The 16,539-nt window shown below is 46.7% G+C and overlaps 2 protein-coding genes across 7 annotated transcripts in view; one reads left to right on the top strand and one right to left on the bottom strand.

Moving 5' to 3' along the window:
* The window catches only part of LOC120849290 (G-protein coupled receptor-associated protein LMBRD2B), a 32,045-nt gene extending 30,121 nt beyond the window's left edge, over window positions 1–1,924 (bottom strand). The window contains exon 1 of one of the 2 annotated variants that reach the window (XM_040221493.3): window positions 1,040–1,924. The gene's annotated coding sequence lies outside the window, so the exon portion shown is untranslated. The remainder of the gene's footprint in view (window positions 1–1,039) is intronic. The other variant, XM_040221496.3, reaches the window with a different exon arrangement.
* Window positions 1,609–16,539, top strand: part of LOC120849293 (nicotinamide/nicotinic acid mononucleotide adenylyltransferase 3) — a 17,966-nt gene continuing 3,035 nt past the window's right edge. Inside the window, exons 1-7 of one of the 5 annotated variants that reach the window (XM_040221502.3) lie at window positions 1,741–1,844; window positions 4,899–5,061; window positions 6,057–6,199; window positions 6,368–6,453; window positions 9,717–9,818; window positions 13,215–13,273; window positions 13,932–14,021. In XM_040221502.3, coding sequence (XP_040077436.1) covers window positions 1,772–1,844; window positions 4,899–5,061; window positions 6,057–6,199; window positions 6,368–6,453; window positions 9,717–9,818; window positions 13,215–13,273; window positions 13,932–14,021 — 716 coding nt within the window. In that variant the 5' untranslated portion in view covers window positions 1,741–1,771. Of the gene's footprint in view, window positions 1,845–4,898; window positions 5,062–6,056; window positions 6,200–6,325; window positions 6,454–9,662; window positions 9,819–13,214; window positions 14,022–16,539 lie in introns of all 5 variants that reach the window. The other 4 variants (XR_005717902.2, XR_005717901.2, XR_006076729.1 and 1 more) reach the window with 4 other exon arrangements.

Below are 16,539 nucleotides of genomic sequence, written 5' to 3'. Positions count from 1 at the left end.
CAAGTAGATCCAAACCTTTTATTGTAGCTCGAACAGTTTGGTTGCTGCAAGTCCTTAGGAAGTTTAAGTCTGAATTTTATTAGCTTTTTCAAGAGCCAAGTTTGACAACTCTAAGCTGCGCATAAATGTGAGTTCTGTATGCTCAAAATGTTGTAGATAGGGACATAAGAAACGAGTGTGAATGCCTCATCGTAAAGAATGCCTTTAGACGATGTTTTAAAGTTAGCGTAAGCCATGTTACGGGCTGGAGACCTGTCAAACAGTTTCAGCTTTCGACGTGCATAGATATTTACATGTGGCGAACCTCATTAAACTTTTTATAAAAGAAAAAAAGAAATGCACGTGATTTCGTCGTATAACACCCGAGACTGTGGTGGAAGAAATTGAAAACTTTTTAGTAGAAGGAGTTATATGCTATAAGTCACAGGTGTTATACAACATGATTAGCTATCACGCTCGCCTGCACACCCACTGTCTTTTGCACATGATTTGTCGGGAAAAGTCAAGCATTAATCAATGGAGATGCAGAAGGGGATACAGTTCATTCGGGCTCATTTTAAACAATTTCTAGTTCATATTAATCACAAGGAGGATCATAACCTCACTCCCGAGTCTATGCCATGACAATGTCTCGGCATGAAAGTTCGGTCATCGCTTAATGTAAGGTGCCCCACTAGCATCTCCAGTCATCAAATACAAGATTAATCGAGCCCATGTGTCGTCGTACCGGAGGTGGACAAACAATTGACAGTGTTCCACTAATACCAAACATCGGGTCAAGCTATGACAAACGCTAACGAAGGTTCCACTCATAAATTCGAAATGGTGTCAGCCGGCTATAGCTTCACCGACACCAAGCAGAACCACACTGAGCTTGATACTACACAAGTATCGCGTCGGCGGTAGAGTGATCCGTAGTTCGAGTCGCACCCAACATTGAGCGAAGTCACCGGCGCAGTTCATCGATTCGACTCCACGGTGCATCGTTGTAACAAACTCTCTTTCCCCTAAAACTGGGTTCGCGGTTTACCCGATTTACCTGAGGTGCCGACGTCAGGCGAAGAGAGAAGCTTGCAGCCGCAGTTTTAGGGGGCCAAGCGTGACGTATGGACGCACCGCGACAAGTGTCGTGCGTCGGCGCCAGCCATGGTGGACACGCAGAGTAGCAGAGACTCACTGCCACACCATCGGCCTTCGTGCCTGTCTTGCCTTGTGACGAACGAACGGCTAGGTCGGATGAATGGACCGAGAGTTCATTCAGACCCGCAGCCCCATTCAGCCAGCCAAGGAGAGAACACACCGCGAAGAAGCTGAAAGGAAGACGTCGTCGTCGCTCCCCGCTCCATCTACGCCGTCCATGCGCCGTTAGCGTGCTGCTGCTGCTTCTGCAGCCGCCGTTGCCGCACTAAAATTAAGAACAACAACAAAAAACAGTGTTACTGAAGTAGTATAAACAAAGTGATAAATTCTTTACAGAAATAATAGCACAATTTTATTATTTTTATCCGATGGTGAAGGGCAGTTCTTTTGGCCTTTGAGCCTGTTTGAGCCCAACCCTCCCAACCTGCCTGCAACCTGCCCAAAGCCAATCCAATCCCCCCCAAATCCAGGTCCGTCGTTTCTGTTCTGTTGCGTGTGTATGCCTGCTGAGGTGGTGCAGCTCGCTGATCTCTTTGCTTTGACCTTTGACGGTCATCGCACTAGTCCTTATTTATAATTACTATTTTATTTTTAGTGTGTGTCTTTTAGGCGTCTACTGCAAGAAATCCCTATGCGGAAGAGGACAGTGCTCGTGGCTTGCGGATCTTTCAATCCCGTCACGAACATGCACCTCCGAATGTTCGGTAGGTCCGACGTTGGATCCCCACTCATTTCACGGTAGATTTTGTGCGACCTGTCATTTCACGAGTGGACGTCATGTGCCGGCAATGCTTTGTTCCCGGCGCAGATATCGATGGAAGCGTTGTAGGTGTTCCGGATGACGTTGATCTCGACGAGAAGGCGTTGGGATCTTCTGTAGCAATCGTCTTATCGGTTGCTCCGTCCGGACGCAACGCCAGCCACAGCGTTTATTGATACGTCTTCTCGTCAGCACCGCTTGTTCGTTATATTTTATAGTCGAGTTTACATTGGCTCACATTTGCGATATGAAGCACGCACACTGCGCGACATTCTTAGTGCGAACACGACATCGGCGCTTTTTTTGCATTTTACTCGGACACAGTATTAACGGGCCTAAATTTCATTATAGCTTATTTCTCGGAATGAACACTTTCAGCCGGACTATTAGCTTTTATCGCAGCTTCATAAGTTTAAAAGAAAAGCAGGAAAAACTGGGGATTGTTTGTTCATACTAACAATGTCGCGTTGTGTGCAATACCTTCCTCATTGGAGCAATTACTTTTTATTCGTATATCAAACACCTGTTAGGTGACCCGACCACACTCCAAACAGGTCATACGGTCAACTCCTCTTTAGGCCCGCTTCAGATGGGGCAATTTCGCCCAGCAACTTGACGTCGCAACACCAGCAACACGGGTTGTCCGCATTCACACGCAGCAACCAATGAACCTTTTCCACTTGCCCACGGCACCAGGCGGTGGCTGCACGAACTAAAAATCGAGGAAGTGACCTGCGCTACCTATCGATAACGGGAGCTACGCTACCAGCTTCTTCGCTCACGGCACGCGAGCTACGTAAGCAGTACAAAGGTACGCACATAGGGACTTTCATACCTCGTGATCAGCTTCGTAGGTAGAACCAGGGAGAACCCGCGGAAAACAAATTAACCTAGCGAGCAACGATGGCGGCAGCGGCGGACATGTGTGGCAGGAGGCAATCGGAAGCATAAGGCCTCATTCACACAGTCGTTTTTTACCCCGTCCCGGCGATAGAGCCGGGCAGCATTTTTGCCAGGACAGAGGGTTTGCGAACCGGTTTCGGACGGAAATCGGGCCGCCGGAGCCGAAGTGAGCCGAACAACAATGTTCTACGTCCCCGGCCCATAAACTAAGTTCATTGTGACGCGGCCATGGGGGAGGAGCCATAACTTCACAAGCACCCAACACTTCATTGGGGGTGCAATTTCACAGTGACATCATGGTTCACGGCACTTGTTATCTTGAAACCTCATAGATTTTGAGGAACAAGGAAGTCCCCATAGAGAAATCTGGGGAGCACGTGCATCGTCGACTGCGGTGCTATTTTTTGGGGGGGGAAGGAAACAAAACAAAGATGCACAGTAAATCAAGAGAACCCCATATTCAAAATAAATAAATAACATACATTATTTTATTATAAATAGTTTGCGTTTATTTGTAACTCTGAACCAGCGTTCGAGGTTCACGCCGTTTCTGCTCCGCTGTTTTTTCTTCTGACGCTTTCACTCCGGTAGCAAAGCGTAAAAGGCAAGGTGCTTGCTGCTCGAACCGACAGCTCGACATGCCTATTGATTACATGTTTGCAAAGCTTTGGCCTTCTCGTCCTCCGTGCTAGGAAAACGAAACCAGCGATCGGCAAGACGTTTGACGATCGCAGTGGTGACAGCGTGAAGTGCCCTGCACGCTGTGGTTTGGTGCACGGCAATAGACTCGTTGCTTGCCACCGTCCCTTGGAAGCCGCCAGCCGCGTACAGTCGGTGAGCACACAACACCCGCTGCTCGGCAGTTATTACGCATACTGTTTTTCGGTCTGGTTGAAGATCGGGACGGAGCTTAATGCATAGCCATCTCCCTGCTTCCTTCGTCGAACGATGCTGTCCGACGAACCTATCTTCGGAACGTTCAAAGGCGTCGCAGTGCTCGCGAAATGTGCGTTCGGATTGCCGACATAGCAGGAGCGCACAACACAGTTCCGCCGTCTTCACTCAGGATGAAAAATAGTTAAAAAATACAAGGACACAGGGGAGAGAACAACACTGACTGTCAACTTTCTTATTATAAAAAACATGCCTGATCACAAAGGCCTATAGTAGGTCTTCTTTTTCTTTCACTGTGGGGTTGCTTGTTTCTTCCTATTTACTGATAACTCTCTCATCATTGAGCTCCCAAACTGTTGAAGTTTTCTTAAAAGAAACAGCTTCATTGTGACGACATTCTGACTTCACGAAAAACTGCAATTTCGAGGAGCATACACCCAACTTTATCGCCAGAACTTTACCACGACGTCACAGCTCTTTCCGAGGAGCAGCAGCCAATGGAAGACTGATGAAGTTATCTTTGCAATGAAGTTTGCACCACCAGCATAGACACACGGGTCCGGCTCGAAACGGACGAGCAAATCGGACAACTTGGAGACGTTTGGAGCAGCAGCAGCCAATCAGCGACGCAATATTTTCACGTGACACCCAGTGACGGGGATGATGGCAACTAACGACCTAATTCTGGTTTTAAATGGAACATTTTTTAGGAACAAACCGTTTCAGGAAAGACGGCTTAGTATTCTCAACACCATTTAAAAATACAAAAAAAACATGTTTATAGCACGTAACTGTGCATCTAAATAGCGCAAGAAAAATAAAATTGAATGATGATGATGGCAAGTCGCAGCAATTCGGTTGCTGCATGTAAAAGCAAGCGGCCCGTGTTGCTGGTGTTGTCACGTCAAGTTGCTGGGTGAAATTGCCTTGTCTGAAGCGGGCCTTATTGTCCTAGTCCCAACTGTCACCTCCTCGCACGTCCTGCCATCCACACATCCTCTCTCCCTGGTTTTTCTCCATTTCCCTAGCTCTGTTTTCCCTAGAGTGCTCCCTACCCTTCTGCTGTTCCCTCATGCTCCCTAGATCCTCACGCAACGAAAAGAATAATGTAAAAAGTACCTGGGGCTTAAACGTGAAAGTGCTCGGTTTCATACTCGTCTACCATATGCCTCGCGAGGACATTGTGGCGCTCGCTCCGCAGAGTTGGCCAGGGACCATCTCCAGAATGGCGTCTCTCCACCCGTTGAGGTGATTGGTGGCCTGATATCTCCCGTGAGCGACGCCTACGGCAAGGCGGGCCTGGTGTCTGCGCGACACCGCTGCGCCATGCTCAACCTGGCCCTTCTCACCAACGACTGGGTCAGGTGAGAGATGTGCACCAAGATCCCCCCAAAGAAGCCTCTATAAAGTATGGTGCCTGGAACGCTTCTTTAACCGGTAGGCCTAATCCTTGAGGCGGCAACAAACGTCGTGACAAAAGCCGGAGTGTCCTGCTGTCGGATGTCGCGGTCCCATCGGTCGTTCGTAGAAATGCTGACGAAGAGCACGAGCGAATGCGAGTGTCGCCGGTCGTTGCGGCGTCCCAACTCCTGGCTGCCAAAACTTCCATGGACCGTCAAGCTGCAGAGTGACCTGCAGTAGAACAGGCGTGTACTACATACACCACCGGTACTCTGGGATTCCACCAGAATCGCGACCGGCGACAGCATGACACTTCTGCGACATCGTCGGGCGACAATCGAGGGACCACTTTTGTTGCCGTGGTAAACACGCCAGTTGCAGACATGTTCCAGACACTGTATCTCGAGTGGCAGCCTATGGCACACAGTTCCTTCGGGTCAGCCACACGACTATGTGCAACTGTTTGAGTAGTTTGAGTTTGTTTCCAGACACTGAAGTTGAATCTAATACACTCTGAAGATTTGGCTCCTCGAATCCAGACCAAAACTACCTTTCCGGGAGAGCGTAAAATGTTGTGCTCGGGGCACTGCACCGAAAAGAAAAGAACTGCCGACGCTCAGAAAAGCGTCAGCAGTTATAGATCGTTCCTTCGATCGCCGATTTGTTTACGCCCTTTTTGTTGAAGCTTCCGAGTGCCTTATATTTTCAAAGTTTGTAAGGGTATAAATGCCATACAGATATTGTGCCACAGTAGATGGCTTTGCCATCGCATATTGCGACCGTTTATCCAAATGCAGACGATTTACCATCTGTTCGAAGATGTTGGGCTGGAAACACTGTGGCAAGGTTTTGACGAGAGGTGCATGCCAAGGCAACCGTGTTTAGGTTTTTAGTTTTTGTTTTAGTTTTGCTCACGAGTTACGGTGGATTACGCCACCACAATCCGATCCATTTGCAGGCTGGACACGTGGGAGTGCAGCCAGGAAGGGTGGACAGAGACACGGCGCGTCTTGCAACACCACTTGGATGCCCTGAGAGAAAGCCACCAGCAGAGGGTCGACGGAGCCCCCCATAAACGCCGGAGGACGGACAACTTGAACGGTGAGCCAGCCTCTCTCTCCAGCATGTCGGGTCTGAGGAGCCGGGAACTGTTGTCCAACGTGCGTTAGCACAGCTGAGTGGCGGTGCATGGAATCATAGAGTGCAGCCGGGGTCACTTCTCCCTAGGTTCAGACGGGAGCTGGCGGGACTCGATGCCTGTTCTTGCAGAGGCCTCTCCCATTGGCGTGATGCTTCTCTGTGGGGCAGACCTCCTCCAGTCGTTCAGCGTACCCGGACTCTGGAAGGACGCCGACGTGAGTGGGTTGAATCGCATGTGCTACGGGGGACCATCTCCTTTGTGGCATTCGTAAGAATGCAACCAATCCTATAAAATTATGCATGACGACTTTAGTACGAGCTGGTTGGTTTGTTGTTAGGTAAATGAGCTCAAAAGTGTGAACAAGACACGGATTAATAAAGGCACACATACAGCAAGAACTGTTGAAAACAATGCTTAGAGTGCAGGCGAGCTGCTGTATATTGAAGAACATAATGGTGAACCCTAAGACTGAGGAAGATCAGACTTAAAACAAAAAAAGGAGACAAAACGGAGCCAGACAGTGATGATGTCTGTCCCCATTCTGTTTAAACTTTGTTCTATCTCAGTCTCGAGGTTTAAAGGGGCACTGACACCCCAAAGGTCGTATTTATTTTTATTGTCTAAAACGATGCAAGTTGCAGCCATAGACACGCAAAAAAAACCGCATCGCGAAAAAAAATTTTCCCGCGCGCACGCGCACCTTTTTATTTTTGGCGTTTGATTTTCCCGCTTTTCGCCTCCTCGCTTCTTTTGATCGGTGACGTCAAAAATCAGGAAATTTAGAAGCTTTGTAGGCAGCATCTTTATAACATTTAATGACGGCAATCCTAAAACATGTTTTTTAACGCAATTGCGAACGCACTACGGCCCTTCTTTTTGAAATACCAAAAATCGGGAGTTCGTTGTGGTGCCGTCTCCTGGATTTGTATCCTCCAACGGAAAACAGGCGACACCGCTCAAAACCGGTCCGCCGCAACGCCGGCGCTAGCCGGCGCTCGCTCCTTTCCTCTTCGCTTTGGGTCGCCATGGCAACAGCAGGGAGTGGTGACAGGAAAGGGGACTCTCAGGTCTCCTTAATTTTTGACGTCAAGGCACCGGCGCCGATCGCGCGGGAACTTCGAATTCGGCATTTGGAAATTGTTTTTTTACTTCACGAATACTGAATTCCCAAATTTCAAATTTTGAGGGTAATGTCCCGGCATCGTTTTCGACCGTTTCGGATAATAAAAAAAAATATGATTTTGACGTGTCAGTGCCCCTTTAATATCATATTCAAGGGCTGGTGCTTGTACGTGCGACTTTATTCGTCATCTTGTTCACAGTTCGAGCTTTTTCTGCAAAGGTGTGCGAATAACCTTGAATAATTCGAGAGTAAGAGTCAGAATTCTTCGGTGTCTTGCATCAATCTTCACCGCTTTGCACCAGCACTCTTATGTCAAACTTCACCGCTTTGCACGAGCACTCTTGCGTCAAGCTTTACCGGTTCGCACAGGCACGCATACATCAAGCTTCACTGCCCCACACCGGCGTGCGTGCATCAAGCTTATCTATTTTGCACCAGAGCGCACGATCCGGTGCAAAAAGCTCCTTGCAGTGGGCGCTTGCACCCAGGTGCTTGGTGCGTGGCGTCACCACCGACCCCAGACACGTGGGCCCCCTTTACCCACACGCAGGGGGTACCTGCTTTAGTAGGTGCTTGGTGAGTGGCATCACTACAAACCCTGAGCCATGTGGGTTCACCCAGCCTCGCCTGGCTGTACGTGGCTTAACCCGTGTTCGGTTAAAAGGGGATCTCGGTGATCAAGCTGAGCCTGGGGTACGTTCGGACCCTTCGGGGCCCCATGGGGAGAGGCAATATACCGCTTCGTCCCCTGCTTTTGTAGACGAATGTCCTGGCTTGGCCCGACCAGCATGATTCAGTCAGTTGCCTTTCTTCTCCTCTCCTACCTTTGCCTTTTTTCTTTATCGGCCCTTCTTTCCTCTTTCACCTTCTTTGGCAGCAAGGGCTAACCTTGGGTGGCGACAGATGCCCTCGTCCAGATCCACACTTGGTTATAGTTTCCCGGCAGCACTGTTACAGTAATGTCTCCAGGAACCCTTCTTGCTATGGTGCATTACCTAACCCCTTCTTGGGCTCGGTTTGGTGTGGTGCATCGTGGATTCCGAACATCCTTACCTTTTTATGGCTTCCTGCGCTCCTAAATCCTGAGCGATTTTTTGAGCTCACTCTACAAGTGACACTGCATTTGTCAAAAGTTTCTCCCTTTTTTATTGCAAAGCACTTAAAACAAGTGATTGGAAAATGTTATAAGGCAAAGGAGCTAGCTGGAGACATCCTTGTTGAGGTAGGAAATTAGCTGCAGAGCACAGCACTTCTGAAGATGACAAGCCTGGGAGATTACTACTAGGTTACTGTAACCCCCCATTGTACCCTGAATGCTGTTCATGGTGTAATCTGAGAAGATGACCTTCTCGAATGCAGTGAAGAGGAGATCCTCAAAGGTCTGTTCAAGTGTGCTGTTGTAGCTGTTCGACGGATCACTTTAAAACGTGATGGACAAGAAAAACCAACCCGACATCTCACTCGCATTTGAACTCCATGCTCTTCCATCTATTGTGAAGGCAGGGTACTTGAACTGTAGAGTCCGCCCTTTCATTCCAAATATTTAGCGGTGTTTCCGCTGCCATCTTTTTGGGCATGGTTCCCAGAACTGCCGCGGCCGAGAAACGTGTGAAAAGTGCCGTGGTACTGACCATGTGGCGGACATCTGCAAAATTGAACTTAAATGTGTAAACTATAGTGGAGCTCACCCTGCTTTCTTTCGCCCATGCCCGAAATGGAAACAGGAAAAAGAAGTATTGACCTTTAAAGTAAAACATAACCTTGGCTACCAAGCAGCCAAAAAACAGCTTGCCTTTCAGGCAGGGGTTTCTTATACCCAAACAGCGCGTAGGGGACCCCCACTGTCTACGGCATACATGAAGACACAGGCATCGCCCTTCGTCACTTCTTTCACCTGCTCGCTCGCTCGCTCGTACCTGGTTGGATCTTCTATTTTCTTGTTGACTCTTTTTTACTAACGAAGAGAACGTAGCGGTGTTAAAAGTGTGTTTCACGCAACAAGAGCTCGTGTATGCAAGCAATGGACTTCGCGATAGTAAAACATTGTCATGAGCATTTCTTGCATCAAACAAAAGCTGTTTTGAGTCTAATGTGTCTTGTGCTGCAGCGCTAGATATGTACAGATAAATGGTCGTTTTTTGTAGCTTTTTTTAACTTTTTTTGTGCTTACTTGTTGAGACATGGCCCATCCCACTTTTTTTTATGAATTTCAGGTGGCAGGGGGTGGGCAATGACTCCCGACATTACAGAATTCTCTTTGAACTCAAAATACACTATTCACACATGACTAATCGTGTTAGAAAGGATCACCGCAAGCCCTCACGTCTCCTGTTCCCTTCCGACTCGTTCTGAAGATAGAGCACCTCGTGTCCCAGTTTGGCCTGGTGGTGGTGACACGGTCAGGCTGCGACGCTGCTCGCTTCATCTACGAGACGGACTGCCTCTACCGTAATAGGGTGAGTGTTGCATGCCCATTTCCAAGTTGGTTCTCACTCGGCTCTTGTCCCGCACACACAGTAGACTTAATTTCTTCAAACTCCAGGAAGCCACGTATTTTGCTTGAATTATCAGAACTTTGAATTATCAGAAATTTACCTAAATATGATGCAAGATGAAATTATGATTTGTTATATGGGTGGCTACACGTACAAAGCAGATATTTGATGATTCTCTCTACACGGACATATCTAATCATGAGCAGGTATGCCACGCATAAGACATTGGCGAGATGTGTGAGACAAAATTATTCGTCCCTCAAAAATGTTGTCTGTTGTGGACTGTTTAGACAGTAGATGACACCTCAATACAAAATTGAATTTCTTCGTCCAGCGAAGAAGTTGTCTACGTCTATTGTGAACTATCAGTCCCGTTGAGCGCGCTTCTTATTGAGCACCGCTGCACTGCGGAGAAGCAACACCCACGGAGCTCGCTTCCATGGGTGTTGTTTCTCCGCAGTGCACCGGTGCGTGGTAGGAAGCGCGCTCAACGGGGCTGCTAGAACAAAAAGTATGAATTACACGAAAACGCCGCTTTAAATTAAGCGACTTATAAATGCATTAAAAACAAATAAGGTGGTCAACTGGGCCAGTTGGTTGACGTTATACATGATGGAGAAAACAGCTCAGAAAACACGGACTATGAATAGGAACAAACACGACAGGACGATGCTGTACTCGCAACTGAAGAATTTTAATAAAGGAAACAAAGACAGAAAAGCGTTCAGTCTTTCCACTTTTGTGAAGAAGGAAGACCAGCGGAGCAGTACTCGATATACTGCCGCAACGTGCACGTGCCCGTTTCCCGTTTCTTCTCGTCCGACATGCCGCTGATCGCGGATATATCTCCGGCGAACCAGAGTCGGTCGCACACGGCGCACGTGATGCCAAACAGGTAATCCACGAACTCCCAAACTCGCCGTCGCGCCCAGGAACTGTTCAGTCGGCGTGGAGTGCAGTCGTCGCCGGGCCTCGCACTTGCGCTTGTCCTCCGCGGCACGATCGTCGTCCGTGGCGTTGGTCCGCCGGCGATCTTTACATCGCTGGTTCTGTTCTCGGCGGAGGCTTTCCAGGCAAGCAATGTGGTCCTTTTTGGCAAGGGAATCCGAAGCGCTCGACGCAGTGTAAGTCGGGGCGACAGCAGCTTTGCAGCGGTGGTGGACCCATTCACGCTGCTGCGTACGTCGCCGCTCCTTCGGCAGCTAGTCTTCTTTCCCCGAAAGGGCGCACGGCCGACCCATCCCAAGTCCTAACCGAAACTGATACAAGCGTAGGAAACAGCGCACAAAAGAGACGAGGACGAAGAAACACACATGACGAGCGCTGCGCTCGTTACGTGAGCTTCTTCTTTGTCGTCGTCTGTTTTTCGCGCTGTTTCCTACAATGAATTCCCACCGACGTGCCCAACTATTGTGTGCTTGCCGCCGTCGCTTATAGATGGCGGTAGCTGTCCAGGTGGGTTTGTGTCGATAGGCGTTTGATACCGGATACCATACTGGGGAACCTAGCCGTTAACAGCCCCGCTGTAAAAAACATGCACAGTATCTTAAAAGATCGCACAAAAACAAAGGATCTCTCTTGCCAACCGTGAAGCGTGTCAATAAACTACCCGTTCACTATGTGACTCATTTTTTGCCGCAGGAAGGAAATCTCTTTGGCTGACAGCGCCAATGACGGCTCACTAAGACATGAATGACCATGACACAAAATGTGGAAGGCCTCAATGGTCTCTCTCGCCGCCCTATCTTTGTGCGCGCGCCCGGAACAGTGACTCCGCCAAAGTCAGGCCGACACTTGCACTTTCTGCAATGAATGGGCAAAAGCCCCCCAACCGTAGCTCCGAGCGAATATGAATGTTCTCGTAATCTATCATTCAGACATCTTCCTGTCTGCCCCACGTAGCACCTGTTACATGACAAGATCGTTGAGGCCTTACACATTTTGTGTCATGGTCATTCATGTCTTAGTGAACCGTCATTGGCGCTGTCAGCCAAAGAGATTTCCTTCCTGCGGCAAAAAATGAGTCACGTAGTGAACGAGTAGTTTATTGACACGCTTCACGGTTGGCGAGAGTAATCCTTTGTTTTTGTGCAATCTTTTACGATATTGTGTATGTTTTTTTCTGTCTTTGTTTCCTTTATTAAAATTCTTCAATTGCGAGTACAGCATTGTCCTGTCGTGTTTGTTCCCGAGCTGCTTTCCCCGTCATGTACAGTGAAACCCGTTTAGAACGAACCCACGTACAGCGAATTCTTGTCGATATCGAACTCACGGAAAATTTAAAGAAAAATGCATGTAAAATGTATGTTTTATAACGAACAGCATATTGGCTATATCGAACTCTTTCGCCCCGGGAAGGCTTCCAAAAACGCGCATACAATTGTCTTCCAGAATGTCCCTCCCCCCTCCCTCTCCCAGAAAAAAAAAGAGGGGGGGAAAAGAGAAAATTCCAAAAGCTTGCGGTGCGAACAAAATTGAGCAAAGAGAAGCGATTCAGAATGGGGAAAATCTAAAAAAATACACTCCCCATGCACGCACAGAAAAAACAATCTTTTCATCCCAAAGCGTTTGCTCAAGAAGGGAAGCGATTCAGAAGGGGAGATAAGCTAAAAAAACAAACTCTGCACACATGCAAAAAAAACAAAAAAACTTTACAGCACGTTGTTACAAGGCGGAAGTGAAGAGATGAGAAAGAAAGAAGCTTTTGCCTTACAGCGAACTCATCGTGGAAGTTCGTTGTAAATGTTTTTTGCTATATCGAACTACTTGCTATATCGAACTGATCGTAGCGTTTCCTGCTGTTCGTTATAAACGGGTTTGACTGTATAACTAAAAACAAAGCGGGACAACCAAAATTTTAAAATCTGTTTGAATAAACCGGAAGTATGAAATGTCCTAGCTTGAATTATTGCGAGCCTACTGCATGTAGTAGACTTGGAACCGTCGTTGCCTTTTGCTTTGCCTTGCGAGTCGACAAGATTTTTTTTTGCTCTGCCGACTGCTAGGCAGGAGTGCTTTGCGAGCCACAAAGAAATCTGAGGACCGACGCCTAGAAGATAAATGCATTTATCCTATCAAAAGAATTTTTCTTTTGGTAGTGCTAGGCTAATGTTCATTGTTTGTTTCTCCTCTGCGAAATATTGATTTTTTTTTTGAATCTATCGGCACATCGTTGTGGACACAGAACAAATTGTAATACAAAAGAAAACAGCATGGCGTGCGTGGCTACGATGCGCGTCAAAGAAGTTAATTAGAGACTTTAGGAGTTTTAGGACTCCCCGCTTCATTTAGCGTTCAGTGAGGCCTTCAGCTCGCTACATGGCATGGGCCCTCCATCATCGTTTTTCTGTGTTGCAGCATAACATTCACCTGGTGACGGAATGGATGACCAATGACATCAGCTCCACAGGAATCAGGTGAGGCCCGTTCATGTCATCTTCTTTCACATGTTACTCTCACACCCAAGGGTGTTCACACCCAAGGGTGTTCACTAATTCAGCTCACTGCTACGCTGACAGGGCGGTAGAAGCCGAGCTCGTCGGACTAGTCGTTCGTCGATCTTTCACTACGCGATTATGATCCTGCCCATACTCATGCGCAGAGAGCAGGCTCAGGCGATGAAAGGCAGGCGGTTCATTGGTTTAGCATGTGCATAGATCTTACCACTCCATCAGCTTATGGGTTAATGGAGTATTAAAGTGTCCTCCAGGTAGTCACCATCCTGCTCTCTTACGGCTTATATTAACTAAACATCTAGAATGTTGTGCTTGTTCTAGCTTCTCGACCAGCACACACTGTGCTTTTGAAGTTTTCAGTTCCTGCTTGGTGCGTAGCTTAAGTAATGGCGTTTTTAATTGTTTTTTTTTTCTTGGGAGGATAATAAGTTTTTGTCTAAAAGTGAAGTGTTGGGAAGATCCAACTTGTTCACCAGCAGTGGAGCTTTTGAAATGCTCCTTTAAAAGAATCAAAGTGGAGAAACATTAGCAATCTCAAAACGTTGCAGAAAATGCTTAGCCGACGTTGGAGGTTTAGTCACGGCCAGTGTCGGTTGAGAGCACGGTGCTCTGCATGCAGACGTGCTTTGGCCCGTGGTGAAAGTGTCAAGTACCTGCTTCAGGACTCGGTGATCACCTACATCCAAGAGCACGGTCTTTACAGACCCTCGTGAGTATTTGTATGTACTGGTAATTTGCGACACATCACAGACCTATGGGTGTGGGCCTATGGCTTTCCGTGGTGACCCGTCTCTACAGAGTTCAAGAATACCAACACACATACACAAGGACTGCAGCATTTTCTATATGCCTCTTCTTTGATGAGAACACAACCGTTCTTCGCCTAGATCTAGTGAGACTGCTAGTGACTTGGCATTATACCATTAGTATTAACGACATGTTAATGATAGCTTCACTTACGAGCTATTGAAATCGCTAGTACTAAGTCAGCCTTATGCTATTACTATTACGTTGTCTCTTCAGATTAATCCGTAAAACATTCGCCATGAAAATTTTTGTCAATTATGATTTATCTGAAGAACTATGAATTTCGAGGTCACAGTGGCAAAATGAAAAGCAAAGGAGACAGTATTCTACAAACAAGGTTCATCAAAAAACAAAATTTATAATCCAAAAAAAAAAGAAAAAAACTTTGCTGTTTAGAGGAGGGCTTGTGTTTCTATGACATGAAATATATAAACCTGTAGGTTTCAGAGGGGGAGGGAAGCTGAACCGTTTATGCTTCCCAGCGACTAGGTCCAGGACATACATGGGTAAATTACTTTCAAAATGTAATTTAATTACAATTACAATTACTTAGCTCCAAAAGTAGTTTAACTACAATTACAATTACTACTACGCAAAAGTAGTTCATTGCAATTACAAATTACTTTTTAAAAGTAATGCAATTACTTTACAATTACTTATTTCTGAGAGTTACCCCCCACATTAAGCCATATAACTGTAAACGAGTTATATGGCCGCTGTATAAATGTCACGCATTGTACTTTCCTTTTATGAAATTTGTTAAATGGATTATAGAACTTAATAGTTTGGAGTAATGGACTCCTGCGTTCATATATTCTCAAAACATAAAAAATGGCGACAAAATTCACAGGTGCGAGGTGAATCTCCTTAGAGCTTATGCAAATGGTATCCAAGTCAAACCTATTGAAAAAATAAACTTAAAAATAATACAAGGAAACAAATATGCGACAGTACTGGTATCATAAAACTCACGTAAAAATGGCTAAGAGAAACTTGTAAACGACGTCAAACATTTAAAGGATACGACAACTTATGAAAACATTGCAGCCACGATGATTCGCTGCCTCTCCCTGTCTGTGGACTTGTAACATGCCGGATGTGGGTAACCGTAGCACACGAACTGTGGTCGCTTCCACAAAACTAGTGTCACAATAGCAGCAACTCTATTGCCAGGGATTCTGGGTTAATTCAGTGCACGGTAACACCCAAAAAGCTCCTGAGATAAATAATAAATTTAGGATCGTCATGTAGCTAATCATTAGGATAGCAATGATTGTATCGATGTTGTGCGTCTCATAAAGAAGGCCGATTTGAATTTAGCGTGGCAAGAACAACCTCGAAAAATTCATGATACACTGCAAACGACTTTATTTTCGCGAATTTAGCGAATCGCCTACAATTCGCGAAAAAAAATGTAAACACATTGGAATCTATATCGCGACCGCACCGCGTCACGAAAATTAGAATCCGCGAATTATTCCAAAACTGCGGCCTCTTGGACGCCTCGATTTCACGATTTACTTGAGCGTGTTTCAGCTGGAAGATATAGACGAGCTATAATTATTCTTTTTTTATAACTGTAAGTATTATTCAAAGTAACAAGAAAGTTGCCTACCTGCAAGTGTTTCCGCAAATTGGAGGTCGCCTTTCGGTTTATTGAATTTGTTTTCAGAAACGGTCCGGAGAGTTTGCTCCTCACGATTATAGTTTTTTACATTGGTGCTAATCTGTTTAGAGAATTTTTCGCAACAAGGCCCCGGCAGCCTTTCCTTTTCCATTGTAGATAAGACTGTTGCAGCTTCTCAATGCAAAGCAGCACTGCGCGCCTCGGGGCGGTTCCACAGGCCAAGACGAGAGGACAACGCGTGGAGGGTCACGATAGAGGTGTAAAAACAAAGTGCAAGCCAAGCCCTCTATAAAAAAAGAAGCCTTCAACGAACAACAAATGCAAAAACAAGCTCCCCACAGCTAAAGCCGCGATTTGTAAGTTTTGGAATCTCGTCCAATCAGGCTGACAAACGGTTGAAAGGGTTAGGTAGAGCGAACACTAAATAATGAAGATTTATACAAAAAGGTAGACGAGGATTGGGAGAAGGAAGAGCAGTGTAGCAAGAACAGTTGGAAGTAAGGCAAGGTGAGTCGTGTTAATAAGACCTGCTGCTTCTTTACTTCTTCGCCTCGATGTTAGAGTAGCACGACTTACTGTTAGTGGTACCAACATACGAGATAGAGGAGAAGGACGTGAAAAACTCATAAAGAAAAGAGAATAATTTCATTAACAAAAAAGTTCCAAAGTTGACTGAAATATGTAAGCGAATATGCTAGCCGCGAAGACGCGTAAGGAGAACCTCGAACCTCCCCGCCTCGACCGGATGATGTGATCGGAGCCAACCAGCTCGACTTCGACCTCCGATGCCCCC

This window comes from Ixodes scapularis, unplaced genomic scaffold (assembly GCF_016920785.2).
Source record: "Ixodes scapularis isolate PalLabHiFi unplaced genomic scaffold, ASM1692078v2 PGA_scaffold8__174_contigs__length_109621045, whole genome shotgun sequence".
Taxonomy (NCBI): Eukaryota; Metazoa; Arthropoda; class Arachnida; order Ixodida; family Ixodidae; genus Ixodes; species Ixodes scapularis.
The sequence above is the reverse complement of the archived record's forward strand: the minus strand, read 5'-3'. Positions and strand labels throughout refer to the sequence as shown.